General features: G+C 41.3%; 1 protein-coding gene across 1 annotated transcript; it reads right to left on the reverse strand.

Moving 5' to 3' along the window:
* Nucleotides 1-1,886: 1,886 nt before the first annotated feature.
* Nucleotides 1,887-6,228, reverse strand: LOC311028533 (uncharacterized protein). The gene is made up of 5 exons (XM_084033157.1): nucleotides 5,953-6,228; nucleotides 5,070-5,375; nucleotides 4,302-4,400; nucleotides 3,937-3,983; nucleotides 1,887-2,891 (listed from the first exon to the last, which is right to left on the reverse strand). The coding sequence occupies exons 1-5, from the start codon at nucleotides 6,059-6,061 to the stop codon at nucleotides 2,598-2,600; spliced, it is 855 nt and encodes a 284-aa protein (XP_083889283.1). The 5' UTR covers nucleotides 6,062-6,228; the 3' UTR covers nucleotides 1,887-2,597.
* Between the last annotated feature and the right edge of the window lie 9,571 nt (nucleotides 6,229-15,799).

Genomic DNA, 15,799 nt, shown 5'->3' on the forward strand with positions numbered 1-15,799 from the left:
GGACTTTCGGGTGTACGACGCGATTGTTCACCATTAGGCCACGTTACTTTTCGCGGTTGGGCTGACTACCGGACAGCTATTTATATTCTCTGTCTGAACCAGTTGAGTTTCACAGTCAAATTGTCATGTTAACAAAACTGGCCACTAGATGTCACCATGGAGAACCAGGTTTCGGATTGTTTCGAAACCTCGACACAATTCCGGCGCAATTGCTTCGAACGCTTCGCTGTTTCACAAAGCCTCGTTCTGCCCATCTCTAGCTAAGCTAGAAAAGAGGAACGAGGAGGAAACTAAACAAGGCTGACTTAACAAAGTGACAAACAAGCAAAAGGATCTAGGAACAAAGTAGCAACAGAACAAACCGTCAGCAGGAGTTGTGACCGAGATAACAAGGGAACAAGAACGCTGGTTGATATGACGGGACATAACGAACTGGCACAGGACAAGGGGAAACGCTGACAATATATACACACACGAGGTAATGGGAAACAGGTGAAGCAATCAGGGAGAGGGCGTGACATCACAGACGGCGGAAACATAGGGGCAGGAAGTAAACATGCCTGAAACGAGAAGGAAACCAGTTACTTCAAAATAAGAGACGAGACGACCACGAAGACAGGACAAAAAATGGTTACTTAACCGAAAGATACGGATCATGACAAAAACAGTGCAACTATGTACAAAGTGAATTGATATTTAAATATGAAAATAAAAGAAAAACACTTTACACGTTTATAGATTTGTTTGTAAATACGCCTCAAGTGGGCGCAATTGTGTTATGTTACAGTTTTTCTCAGTCGCTTTGGTGCTTTTCTCACATAACTATTAACATTTGCACAGCAGTTAGTGCATTTCTCAATGAAATTAGTGCAAACTGCAAAACCTAGTGGATAACCTGTTAAAGCACGTCACTTACTCAAAAATGAATAGTCCATTTCTCAAAAGCAAGTATTCATGTCAATGAAACTGCCAGTGTCATCAAATGAGAAGTCTTGACAACATCGTTTATGAACAAGATAGTCAAATGGCTTTGTCATGTTTTCATTATGACAGTTTATTCTCTCAGTGCAAAAAATGGTCAGAACTTGGTGACACTACCTGAAAATGCTCATGACAGCACTATACACTACTGGTACAGCCATTTGAAAACTAAAGTAAAGTTACACATTGCTGTAGTTAGGGGAGTAAGGGAGTACAAGACACTGAATACGTATGTTTCACATGTTTACTGTATATGCTCTTTGTAATTCTACAGCATTGTGCAAAAGAAAAATACACTACAGTCACTTATTTAGAACAAACATAAGAAACACCCTTTTGGTAGAGCTGTGCACAAATGTGGACAATATAACATAACATATTGTAACTGAACGTAGGTAAATCATGCTGGCACATCCAGACGTTCCTGTCAGTCTGGCAACATATTTTCATCTACATCACAACGGATATCATCCCTTTCAATGCAGCGAGGAAAGTATCTCCTGGAGTGAGTGAAAACTGAAGTTCACCTGAGAGTAATTGTTCAATTTAGGAGACATTTCCAGGAAAAAAATTCTAAAGAAAGGTATAAAATTTGCTTTGATAACTTTCCATCCATCTATTGTCTACCGCTTATCCTGTATTCACTGTTGCGGGAAATTTGATAACTAGTTCAACAATTTTGTATGTAATGACTCAAGCAATGAAGACTATTAGTTTTATTGGGAACGACTTTTAAGCATCCATAAGTATAGTTCATTTTGACTGACATAAGCAAATGATAATGTTATAAAACAGCAGAGAATTGTATGAAAGCAACTGATACATGTCCAAAAGCATTTGCAATTTGTTCAGAGGAAGGATAAATTGCTACTATGATGTGCACAAATGACTAAATGTTGTGGAGGTTGAACTAATAAGTATGAGAATTTTCATTCTGATCTGAGAAAAGAACCAAAGCGACTGAGAAAAACTGTAATTGGGCTTTTCTGTCTTAGTCATGATATTTTCGTATCTGTCTGATAGACACAATAAACATCCTTGACCTGTATTTTCTATAGTGATGGTTGCAGCGTTCTCTGAATTTTAATTTTTCAACTTAAAGTGCTTGGAGCACAAAGAAGGCGGAGCACTCAGAAAAAAGACTCAGGTTGCAGATATTTTGGAGAACAATTGAACAAAAGACACTTGTGCTCAGAAGAACGGTGCTATGTGGATACAGGCCCTTTCCCATGACATAAAACAAATAACAAATCTGGAATGTCATATTGCTGTCAACATTACATGAAGTTTTAAGTAACCTAACTTCACACTCACAAAAAAAAAATAACAAGAGTACGGAGATAAGAGAGAATAAGAGAGAAATGTGTACCTTCCAAGAGAAAGTCTCGACAGAAAGAGGAAGTGACATCAAGAGAAGCATAATTTTGAAATTAAAATTAGATTAAAATCAGATTGCATCTAAACATTAACAGGTGGGTTACAATGCAGTGAATAAACACAGCGTCCAATTAATGTCTGCTTTTGCCGTTTCACTGGTATTGTTTCTCCTTCAGATACACAGATATCGTGATGCATATCGTAGATGATTTCTTGAAATATATCGTGAATGGCAGTATCTAAGTGGAAACGGTCTCAGTGCTGCTGTGGCTTGTTGACGGTAGAGTAGAAACGTCTTTGTTAAGTCTGGATGGATGATTGACAGTTGAATAGGTGAGATTTTGGTCGATGTCCCTCACTGGAGCGGCCGTGTCACCACTAACTTTACCAGAGCTGTCGTTCAGGTTGATGGTGGAGTTAAACTCTGTGGCAGAGGGGTTTGTGGGAGCGCTGGCAGCAACATAGATTGTTTTAAGTTCAACTCCTGAGCCTGGCTTCTGATGGCTCTCCTCTATCTCTTCATAGGTATGATCCTTCCAGAGCAGAGAGAGAAGCACAGGATGAATAGTCCACACAGTAAGCACTAACCAGCATGGCAGGAGTTCTAGCATGCTAACATTAGCATTTAGCTCAAAAACAGAGCTGCTATCATGACTGCAGACTTTGTTCAATCTGATTTTGTGACCTGACCAACATGTGTAGGTCGTGAGCATGGGAACAGGGCGGTTTAGTGATTTGGAGGCCCTGTGGAATGAACAATATGACGCCTGGTCTGGTCAGTTGCCCATCTATGGTCAATGTAAAACCGCCTACAGTGCATGGAAGATAGGTGAGATAGTAATTCATTCAATATTTAATAATAATAACTCATTTTGGGAACAAACTGTTAACAACAAAAAGAGGCTCCACTAGATGGCAGGACGGTACTTTACAAGTTTCTCAGAGTTTACAACGTACACCTGAATGCACCTTGTGGTCCCTGTGGGCGGACGCATGCTTTACTGTACATAGACACGATTGATTTTAAGTGAAGGTACGTCACCGCAGCTCAAATTGCCAAACGGGCCAATGAACGCTGTTTTCTGTGCTGCAGCGTCTTAATCTTCTGCAGCCTACAAACTTTAGATTTTCTGTCAACGGCGTGTTTTTTGTTCAAATAGAAGGTAAAATGTTTCCTTCAGGGAAGCAGGAGGATTGTTTCTCAATAAACTGGCTGTGGCCATGGTGTCTTGAAAAGTAAAGCTGCAAGCAAACAGACCTACCCTGAGTCTAAGGCCTTTTGTTGTTTTGTTTTTTGGGAATTTATGCAAGTAGACAAGATGGAGAGAAAAAAATGGGAGAATAGCTAATCCCTCTTTTGATTTTGAAGGTTTGAATCGAAAGCTCATATTGATTGATTTTCGATTTAAAATAAAAATTGTGACGCTACAATGTGCGATCACATGATCATTTCAGTCTGTTGAGCATCCTGCCTGTAAATATTTTACAGTAATTGATGTTAGTTATTTATTTATTTTCACTGTAAACCTTTATGAAACCTTAATCAAAACTAAATAAGTCACAACAATATACACTAACCGTGTTGTTCTGATCTTCGTTACTTTTGGCCTTTAAGTGCTGAAGTCCTGTCAGAGAAAAAAGAGAACATGTAAGAGAGGAGAGGGAAAATAAATGAGCATGCAGAAGGAAAGGGAGTGGATTAATGTCACCAGACTCGTGTGTCTCATTGACAACCAGGAGCTTCTGAAACTGTCCCACCTGTTAATGTTAATGTAATCTGGTTTTATGACTGAACCACTGCGTTAGACACATTACACTTTACAGACACGGACCTTTAATTATCTTTATCTATGGATTATTGAATTTATGGAATCACAGGCCCACCTACTTACAGTAAAAATAAAAGAAGTGAGTATTCATGTACATGTACGTAAATGTCTTACGTTTGTAGCAGAGAGCCGAAATAATGAGAAACACCAGCACAGTCACACAGACGACGACAATGGTTACGGTCACCCAGGATCCACCTGCAGCTGACAAAACTACACAAGAAAGGGAGGGCCAGGCTTATTTCAAACACCAGTAACACACCAAACACATCCAGAACTGTGGGGTTTAAGGGGCATTTTGTCTTCAATCATTTGAACGACTTCCTCCTGCTCCGGCTGCAGAGGTGCTTTCTCACATCACTGTGAGCAGACACAGACGTGGACTTGGTTGATGAAAGGGAAGATGTAGGAATAGGATGAGGTGATGCTGATGAGACAGTATAGGGTGGAGATATATGTGTAGCCACTGCACCATCTAGGTAATAGATTACAGATGCATCGTAGCAATGCGTGGTAGGGTTTCATAAACACATAAGAATCTAACTCTTTAAGTTTTAGAGCCATCTGTTCATGTTTCTTTTCTTCTCTCTGTGTTCATTTTGGATGAAATGTGATGATTGAAATATACGGCGCAAGAATGCAAATTACCCTCCTCTCAAAAGACATTTTACACAATTTAAAAAGACAAAATATAAGTTGATCAGTGATCGGGAGTTTTGTATTTCCAAAAAAGTGAATATAGCATGACAGAATATTTTGAATCATATGGTGACTAACAACAGGAAGAGATGGTAGGTTAAATTTAACCTGCTAGACAGTTGAACATCATCATCTCTCAATAAGCCTCCTATGATCAAACCATAATCTAATGTGAACACTCACCCACATTCATCTCTAGTCTGTGGAAGAATGGGTTTCTTTTCATCCCAACGCTTTCTGCACCACACCAGTACGTCCCAGTGTCCTCTGGTGTTACATCTCTCACTGTGATGGTGGATTCAGTCTTCGCTTGGTTTTCAATCATTGAAAACCTGTTTCTGTGCTTCTGTGCGGTGCTGACAAGAGGTTCACATATAGATGGATCTTCTCCTTTACAGATGAATTTTTTTATCAGAGAACCTGGTCGATATTCACACTGCCACTTAAAAGTCTGTCCAATAGGCGGAAACCTTGTGGAGTTTTTAATATCTGTAGACAGACAGCATTGACTTTATTTTACAACATGTTACATAGAAATCTTAAAGTTGAGCTCAAACTTCATCTCCAGAGTCTCCATCTTCTGTATGGAGAAGTATATCCCAGTGAAACAGGATAGACAGGCGGCACAGTATCTATCTATCTATCTATCTATCTATCTATCTATCTATCTATCTATCTATCTATCTATCTATCTATCTATCTATCTATCTATCTATCTATCTATCTATCTATCTATCTCTATCTATCCTATCTATCTCTGTACATTGCACATATTCTCTTTACTGTGAACTCCTCAAAAACATTAACATTTTTTTGCACATCCTGCACAGAATTGCAGCTCTCGTGCCAATAAACACATTTATCATAGTATTTTTATTGTATATATTTCATATTTTATTGTTACAGTTTTTTCTACATTTATATTCTGGATTTTGCAGAACTTCACTGTAACTTTATCTTTTATTTCCTATTTGATTTAATGCATCAAACAACAAGACAAATTCCTCGTAACTGATTAACCTTCTTGATAATGAACCTGATTCTGATTCTGATGTGTGCTTCTCACCTTCAACCTGCAGTTGGATTTTTCTGAGTAAAACTCTGAAGAATCCTCTTTCTTCGTGTCCACAGAAGTAGACACCAGCATGCTCTGGGGACACATTACTGATGGACATCCTGAAGCTGTCGGTGGTTTCTGTGAGAGTGAATGGCCCGTTTGACTCCAGAGAATTTCTTGATAGAATATCCTCACAGGTGGAATCACTGTTGTATTTGCAGATGAACGTGGCTGTGTTATCACATGAGATGGTGGTGTCAGCTGTTCTGTACTGTTCTGTTGAATTAATGTTTGCTGGCAGTTGTGATCTGATAATAAAAGTAGAAAAATAACATGTAAAATCTGTCCATTATATCTGCTTGTCATGACTTTTAATTTGTATATAATTAATAGCAAATTGATCTGCATATCATCACATTTTGTACAGCGGGAAAGGTGCTGCCAGCGGGATCAATTATCAATCAATTAAAATATCTGTTTAGGTCTTTAGGAAATCAGGATTTATGGGCTCAGCATAGCTTAACCCTGTCAAATGATCTGCTACCACAGAACAAATAGTACCACTACAGGGAACACACCAGAAGAATAGAAAGTGCAAAATGTGCAGGAATTTACATTCAATTTTAGTTGTGTAGCCCAATTTCACAAATGTGTGATGGAATTTTAAAGGGCTTCATATGGCGTCCTGTATCCTTGGACCCTTGACCCTAGAATCGGAGAAGGAAAAACTTCCAAAAACAGTTGGAAAAAATGTAAATAACAAATCTGTATTTTGTGAAGATGATGACTCCAAGGGGACTTGACTGAATGCAACACACACACACACACATGAAAGACATGAATATATAAATGATTCCTTACGTCTCAATTTCACTGTCTTCTTTGTCTTCGTCGGATCCAAGTTTAAATTTACACTTGTAATTCCCAAAGTCTTCACCCTTGACTTCTCTGATGGCCACCTTTACTTCCTTTGTATTTCTATCAAGCATTACAGACAATCTGTCCTTGTTTACCCAACAATCCTTCTTATCACTTTCTATGATTTTTTTCTCGTCCTTAACTACCTCAACAGATGTGTATCTCTTTATTCCCAGGTATTTGCAGTTGAAATTCATCATTCCACCTGGGCATCCATTCACAGTCACCTCACCGCCTGGAGATCAGAGAGAAAAGTTCACATCATATCAGAATCTGAAACAATCTCAGGATTCATTTTCAGGTTTATAAAATAGATCACAGCTTTGTCCAATTGTGTATTTTCAGTTACAGTATTTTTTCCAATTGCTAAAACACAATTTTGCAAACTAGGCTGGTTTCATTAATACTTAACACAATTCACAAAACCACACACCCAAATGCAAAATACCTCATATATGCTGCAAAATGAAGCACTGCAACCAAAACTACATTCAACATTATCAAAAACAAAGCTTGAAAGATTGTTGTAATGAAAAGCACTCTCATCTTTAGTATGCTTTGCCATAATACTAAAATGGTTAATAAATACATTGTAGAGAATTCTTCAGATTGTTCACATGCAGAGAAATATTTGCAGGTACACACACATGCTGTTGAAACATATTGTTTTTATTTTTCATCAAACAAGTCAGTGCAACATATATTATGCAGACATGGCTGATTGTTGATGACATGAGCAACTAAGGTTGCTCTTTCATTTGGAAGTTGTCTTCTTTGGCCATGCTCTACCAGGTCTACCCCTACCTCTCACTCTTCCTCCCCCTCTCACTCTCACCCTCCCTCTTCCTCTTCCTCACCTGTGGTTTTTTCATGCTTACTTCCTGATTGAAGTGGGAACTATTACGGTTTTTACCCATTGCTTGAACACTATAGACACATGCTTAAACCAAAGTAACATAACTTGAAGTTGTTGTTACTATACCTTAAACAAAGTGTAACCATACCTTAAACAAAAGCGCTGCTTTGCACTTTAGTTGCAATTCTGTAACACACTTGCTCCTTTCTGCAACACACTTGCTCCTGCACACTACACACTATTTCATACATAAGACACTTAGTTCAAAAATGAAATCTCAGGGTACCATTGGGAAAACACATCTATTCAAAATACAACACACATTGGTCAATTGAAAATACTTAGACACACACCTGAAAATACTTACTTACAAAACTGAACACCAATCAGCCAGCTACAAAAAGGCCTCAGTTCAGCCATTTTGAGAACTTTGCAAGCATGGAGGCAGGGAGAGCTAGAGGCAGAGGAAGAGGAAGACAGAGAGAGAGAGGAGGACGTGGTCGAAGAGGCCATGCAAGGACCATTATTTCGGATGACATAAGAGCAACTTTGGTGGACCATGTCATAAACCACGGCCTGACCATGAGGGAAGCTGGGCAGAGAGTCCACCCTAATCTAAGCCGTTTCACAGTTTCATCCATAATAAGGACATTCCGACTGGAAAACAGGTATGTCTTCAACTCTCTTCTCTACTCAGACTGTATCTAGAGTATTTACAGTACTGTACCATATCACGTTACCGTATCACATGTACTGTATTGCAGGGTGGCTAATGCTCCTTTTCGAACAAAAGTGGTAGTTTTTTTAAACATACCGTGATAACGTGTTGAGATGCTTCAGTACTGTGTATGGTAAATACAGTAAAGTACAGTATACAGTACTGTAAAAAAGAAGCAAACAATAACAATTTGTGGTTGCATTTTTCTACAGAATGGCTAGAAGACCTACTGGGGGTGGACGCCAACGCCTGTTCACCCAACAGCAGGAACTTGCCATAGTGAACCTAGTCAGAGCAAACAATGCAATCCGTCTCCACCAGCTACAGCAACAAATACTTGCAGATAGGCAAGTATTCAACAACATAAATCGAGTAAGCATCAGCACTATCAGACGCATCTTGGTAAAGCACAACATGACCATGAAGCAATTGTACAAGGTCCCATTTGAGAGGAACAGTGTCAGGATCAAAGAACTTCGACATGAATATGTACAGGTAAGTGTTACAGTCCTTTACATTTACAATACAGAATGGGTGCAGTCAAGTAAGCTGAATATATACCACTGGATCAGTACCACATAGATACATTCAGAAAGCTACACAGGTACCTGTGTGGTGGGGTGGGGCAGTTCTGTATGTGTAGTAGTGTAGTTGTGTGCTTTGAGTAAAGCTATCCACAATATGTATTTTTTGTTACAGAGAATCTTGGACATGGATGGAGCTGCCCAGCGTCATGAATGTATTTACATTGACGAGGCTGGATTTAACCTTACCAAAAACAGACAACGGGGACGTAATATAATTGGCCAAAGGGCAATTGTGCACGTCCCGGGGCAGCGCGGGGGAAATATCACATTGTGTGCCGCCATAAGTCTTCAAGGGCTACTGCACCATCATGCCAAACTGGGTCCCTATAATGCACAACACATAATCACATTTCTAGATGCACTTCATGATGCAGTTGTACAGGATAGACCAGAGCAGCCCAGGTTTGTTGTTGTCTGTGTAACAGGGTAAAGCTGTATCGGCTAGTAATCTTTGTATTTGGTGTGACACTGTGGTGGATTTTGCTGTGGGTGTGGTTTTAACAGAGTGAGTAGGCTCGTTCGGGATGATCTTGGCTTGACTTGACTTGACTTATCACGCCGACGAGAGCTGCAGGTGTCTGAGGGGGCGGGCTCTAAAAGAGACGGCAGGCAAACGCCATCAAGTCGGACAACAAAGTCAACGTGACTATGGTGCTCAAGCGATAGAACACAGCAGCAAACCAAAGAGGATATGTTTTATATATATATATAAAACATATATATCACACACACACACACACACACACACACATACATATATACATAAATACATACATACACACACACACACACACACACACACACACACACACACACACGCAAGGCAACATGTGGAAGGCATTATTTTTTCCAGTATATTTGTATTATCATTCTATGTTTCTATTAACCAGACCTCACATATAATAGGCCGACTCACAACACAATGCACGGAACTTTAGATCAAGCCATGAGATCAATGCGACCAAAATAAAAAGTATCATTTCACCACAGGGTGGCCGCCGAGTGCGGACCTGAACACACGTCATTGAACTTTAACCAATGAGAACCATTCCGCTGTAGCGGAGGTGTGGACAAGCCAGTTGCAGCCACCGTTCACCGCGCTGCCAAGCGCCGCAAGAAGCGGCTCTTAAAAACTTGTTCTCGCGATGTTTTGGGTCACGTGATATGGTCGCGACCCTGTGACGTCTATGCAGTCGGCTGCTAAGTCGGACACAAATTCTAGCCATCATGCATCGCTTTCAACCCACAATACATCACGTTAGGTGGCGCGCTGCAGGCGGCTACATCAAGTCGAACGAGCCTAATGTGTCTGCAGTGATTGCATGGTGACGGGCTAACTGGAAACAGGTGTGCTGGATAGGTCGGTAACCAGCTTAATTACCCACACACACTCTCTCCTCGAGTCTCCCTCTGATCTTCCCTGTGACAGGTACCTGTGTGGATGTGGTCTGAGGTCTTAAGAAATTGTAAGTGAATGTATCTGGTGTTGGGTCTCCCTCTGATCTTCCCTGTGACAGGTGGCGTAGGCTGGAGTCACTTTGGACGCTGGGTCAGGTTGGAACCTCAAGGGCTGAACAGAAGCGCTTTACAGCCACGAAGTGGAGTGCAGCAGCCTGCAGCAGTCGTAAGCAGCACAGCACATAGCGCCAGCAATGATGATACAGCCTTGACACCGAACCAGTACACCAACTGACCAGCAGATCCAGCCAGCCTGCCAGCCTGTGTGAGTGAAGCCCGGCCACTCACCAGGCCACACGGAGCCACGCTCTCAGCCACCTCCTCCAGACTCTTTTAATTACTTCCCCCATAGACTTGATTAGTTTTTATATATTTCTATAAATAAAAAGGACTCCTTTAAACCGTACCTTTTGTCTTGTGTTGCCTTGTCCACTTTCACTGGTTGGTCAAACAAAGAACACTTTACAACTGGGATAATGTTAGTTTCCATCGGGCTGCTCTGGTCCAGAACTGGTTCACCAACCATGATCAATTTGAAGTTGTGTACTTGCCCCCTTACTCGCCATTTCTAAATCCTATAGAGGAATTTTTTTCCGCTTGGAGATGGCGTGTATATGACCGCCAACCACATGCCCGTATGCCTCTTTTGCAGGCAATGGAACAGGCCTGCGGAGACATTGAGGTAAGGTCAATCCAGGGATGGATTCGGCACACAAGGGGATAGACATTGCTTGTGATGTTGATGAGATCCTGTGGCCAGACCCCAACAGACGGCAGGATCCATAAGCCCACTTGCGCACAATTGTGTTTTTCTGTGTTTACAGTAGTGTATTGTTTGTTTTATTTGTTTATTTTTGCTTTAACTGAATTTACTGTACTGTAAAATACACTACTGTAATGTAATGATTTTGAATTGAGTATTTCATTTTTTGGTTGTTGTGAAAACGTGCCATCTGTGGAACTGAATAAAAACAGTGAAAACGAAAGACTGCAGTGCTTTATATAAAGTAAACTAGTGTGTTGCTGCTGATCTGAAAGTGTATTCATATGATGCAAGTGGGTATCATTTTGTCATCAGAGTGACATTTTGACAAAGGATTGTTAGGTTTTGATAGCAGAGTTTCAATTTGACATAGATGTGAATGGTTTATTTCCCAGTGTTGTGTCTTATTTGCTTGTGTGTAGAGTTTTGACACAATGAGCCAAGTTTTGCAAAACGTGTTCAAGCAACGGGCAAAAACTGTAATTCATTTTGATAAACACTGGGAAAGGCATATAAGCCATGTGCTTCAGCCTATTCCCTTTTTTTGGTTAGAGAATTATATCTATTTGTTGTAACTACTTTTATTTAATTGCAAAATGTGTATAAAGCAGAACCACTGGGAATCACTACACAGACATGGCTTTATGATTGAACATGAAAACAAATCTGGCTTTGTATTACATCCTCAAATTTAAGATTTTAGATTCATTTTTCAGATTATGAAAAAAACACTTAAGGAGTGTGTTTGTGTTCTAAACAATGTGTGTTACGTATAAATGAGTAAAAGTAAGAGTTACAAAGTGATTTAATACTGTAGCTAAGAGTTTATTCACCTAAGTTGATTTGAGTTATGAGTTATGAGTTATGGAGGTGTACAGTAGTACACTACAGTAGTACACTTTATTGCTCGAGGATCGTAGTCATGGTGAAGTCACCCCTTGTAAAAGTACTGATTCAACTTCTTTACTCAAGTAAAAGTGAGTAGTCCATGCTCTGAAATGTACTCAAAGTATTAACAGTAAAATCACTAATTCCCTTAAAATGCATTAATACTCAAGTAAACACAAAGTGTGATTAGTAAAAAGTACAAATATTTGTATCAAAATGTAGTGAGTAAAAGTAAAACATTGTCGGAAAAAGAAATGCCCTCGTAAAATACAGATACCTGCAAATTCTACTTTAATACAGTAGCACAGTATTTGTACTTTGTTACTTCCCACCTCTGTCTGACTCCATCTGGCTTCTAGAAAGAGACCATAAACTCATGTTAACATTTTTACTGAGATAAAATCAATAAAAAAACGAAATCCAGTGAGAAGTAGGGTCATTTTCTCACAGACTTCTATACGATCAGAGAGGAGTCGCTCCTACCCTGGTGGACAGCAGAGAGAACGCAAGTTTAAGGCTCTTCGGCTTTGGCTTCACTTTTCATTTGTCAACCACAAGCTTTAACTGTGCTTTTGTATGTAAGTTGGTATACATAATGTCTGACCCCGAGTCTGTAATAAAGTATGCTTTGACGACCATTTACATTGTTGTTTTTACGTTGGAAGCAGAGTGTAGCAATGGTGTAGCTGAGTGAAGTATCCAACAATATTTCACTTCATTTTGAACGATCAGTGTGTTATGATGTCACTCGAGGAGAAGAAGAGCGGTCGGTCCCTACCTTTTTGCTTTTGCATGTGTGATCAAAGTAGTCCCACTGTGGAGCCGTGGAGTAGGTTGAAAACTGTTATTATCGACCAGTAATATAGTGTAAGTTTTTTACCTGTCATCAGTGGGAGGATGAGGAGAAGCAAGCTCTTCATGATGCAGAGATCTTCAGGCAGATTTTTAACCTGTCTGTGATAATTTTTGGTTTTGGTTTCCTCTCAGTGGTTTGTCTCTTCCGTCGGTTTGCCTCAGGCGTTGTGTTTCTTCAATTCCTGTCGTATGTTAAGTAACGACCTCTCACCCCACCTTTCTGTCCATCCTTCCCCTTTTCTACTTCTTAATCAACTCCTTCCTCATTACATCCCTTTTTGGTATTGGCAGTAAACAGGAACCAGGGTGTGTGCGTGAGAGAGAGAGAGAGAGAGAGAGAGGGAGAAATGAAAAAACATCAGTTTAGTCCCTGAGAGAAAAAGTGTCAGAGAAAGTTTTTGGTTTTGAATTAATTATTCTGCACAGTTCCTGAATGTCAAAACAAATAACTGAGGAAATATAACAACAAATGGACGATTTAAATGATCCAGTTAAATTTCAGCAGCATTTATGTCAGGCGATGTCATCCTTTTTAAACCAGCAGCTGTTTAAAAGTATGACTAACACCGTAGCAATGATGACACATCCCTCACTGTCTGCCAGTGGAACCAATTTGCATCATCAACGTTGCTACATAAAGCTAACAGGAACTGACATTGAATTTCTTACTGTCATTATTATTAATATTATTATTATTATGTGTGCGGGCAGCTGATACGAGAAGGGCTTTCGAGACATATTTAAATGGTATGAAAATTACAGACTGTCCTCCTCGAGAAAACGACCACATAGGTCGTGTGTCAAGCACCGAATTACGACCATATGTTACGTTTCAAAATAGCGCGCCCTCTGGCGGTCAAGTAAATATCGACACTCCGGTGTCTCAGACGATCGCCCCCCGTCAATCATCGGCAGAGACCCCCCCCACACGTCGACCTAAACCTACCCCCCCCCCCCCCCCTACCCTCCCCCCCCCCCGCGCGTGCGCGGACGATCGCCCCCCGTCAATCATCGGCAGAGACCCCCCCACACGTCGACTATGTAGTGGACTATGTAGATGACTATATGGAGGACTATGTAGAGGACTATGTAGAGGACTATGTAGATGACTATGTAGAGGACTATGTAGATGACTATGTAGAGGATCATGTAAAGGACTATATGACTATATGGAGGACTATGTAGAGGACTATGTAGATGACTATATGGAGGACTATGTAGAGGACTATGTAAAGGACTATATAGATGACTCTATAGAGGACTATGTAGAGGACCATGTAAAGGACTATATGGAGGACTTTGTAGAGGACTATATAGAGGACTATGTAGAGGATCATGTAAAGGACTATATGGAGGACTATATAGAGGACTATATAGAGGACGTTGTAAAGGACTATATAGAGGACTATGTAGAGGACTATATAGAGGACTATGTAAAGGACTATGGACTAGGTAGAGGACTATAGACAAATAACTTTTTCCCAGTCTCAAAGGGAAATGTGAGTTTGGATTAAATATCACACAATCAGTGAGGTCACAGCAGATGAATTAAATGAAAACATTTTAGCTTCTTCGGGCTGCACGGTGGTGTAGTGGGTAGCACTGTCGCCTCACAGCGAGAGGGTCCCGGGTTTGATTCCCGGGTGGGGTTTGGTTCGGGTTCCTTCTGTGTGGAGTTTGCACGTTCTCCCCGTGTGAGCGTGGGTTCTCTCCGGGTTCTCCGACATGCAGGATGGGGATAGGTTCTAAATTGCCCGTAGGTGTGAATGTGAGTTTGAATGGTTGTCTGTCTCTATGGGCGTAGACCAGGCGTAGTCAGCACGCAGCGCACCTGCGCCTGGACTTTGCAAGTTTCGTGCACCGCGCAGGCTAGCGCAGGCATGCCTCCCGTCTCGCCCACCTGCGCAAGTGGGAAAGAGGGAGGAGAAGAAGGCGTGAGTGGGAGACGAGGAGGAGACGAGGCGTGGACTGGGATTAACACAGCCGATTCAGATCTTCACCAATCAATTGAGCTCTTCTCCTCACCTTTAATTCGCAAGGCGAGGTTCAGTGCAAGTTTCGTCACTTGACAACCCAATGACAGAAGCAGCGCCGCCGCTCCCACCACACGCATCACGCGCTGTGCGTGCGTATAGTCATAATAATTATAATGCCGATATTATATCACTATAGAAATTGTAGGCACATTTTAGGCATGTCTATCACAAAGCAAGGTCAGGGTGCACAGCAGTAGACATAATAGTGGAGAACCCGGTGCCTGCACGAGCCGGCCGGGCCATTCATCATCATCATCATCACCGTCTAAATCATCTGCGCTCCACAGCTGCACCAGATTCCCTGTCCAACACCAGAACGGCGGGACACCAGGACCTCGCGGGCCACTCAGACCAGCTGCAGCCCCAACTCCGGTTCCAGCTCGCGGCAAAGTTGCGCGTCTCTCCACGGACAACAGGCTGCCGAGGCGCAAGACCAGGCACGAGCTGCTGTATTTTTTTTTAAAGATTTTGTCAGGCCTAGACGCATTTTATTAGCATTGGATAGATATGAAAAACAGGAGAGAGAGAGGGAGATGTTTTGGTCCGAGAGGCTGAGTTTCCGTTACACGTGCCATCCGCCTTTGATCTGACGTCAGATGTGACGGGACAATTGTGTCCGTGAGTCTGTGTGTGTTGCATCATGTAGCATCAGTATAAGTGTGAGACCATGATATGTATAGAGCGTGTAACGTGCGTGCCGCAGCTGAGTCGGGCGTCTTCCTGTGCGGTCCTCTGGACCGTCACACACCCCCCCACCTCAGGTCTCACGCCGGCCGG

This window comes from Eutrigla gurnardus (genome assembly GCF_963514095.1).
Source record: "Eutrigla gurnardus genome assembly, chromosome: 2".
NCBI classification, from domain to species: Eukaryota; Metazoa; Chordata; class Actinopteri; order Perciformes; family Triglidae; genus Eutrigla; species Eutrigla gurnardus.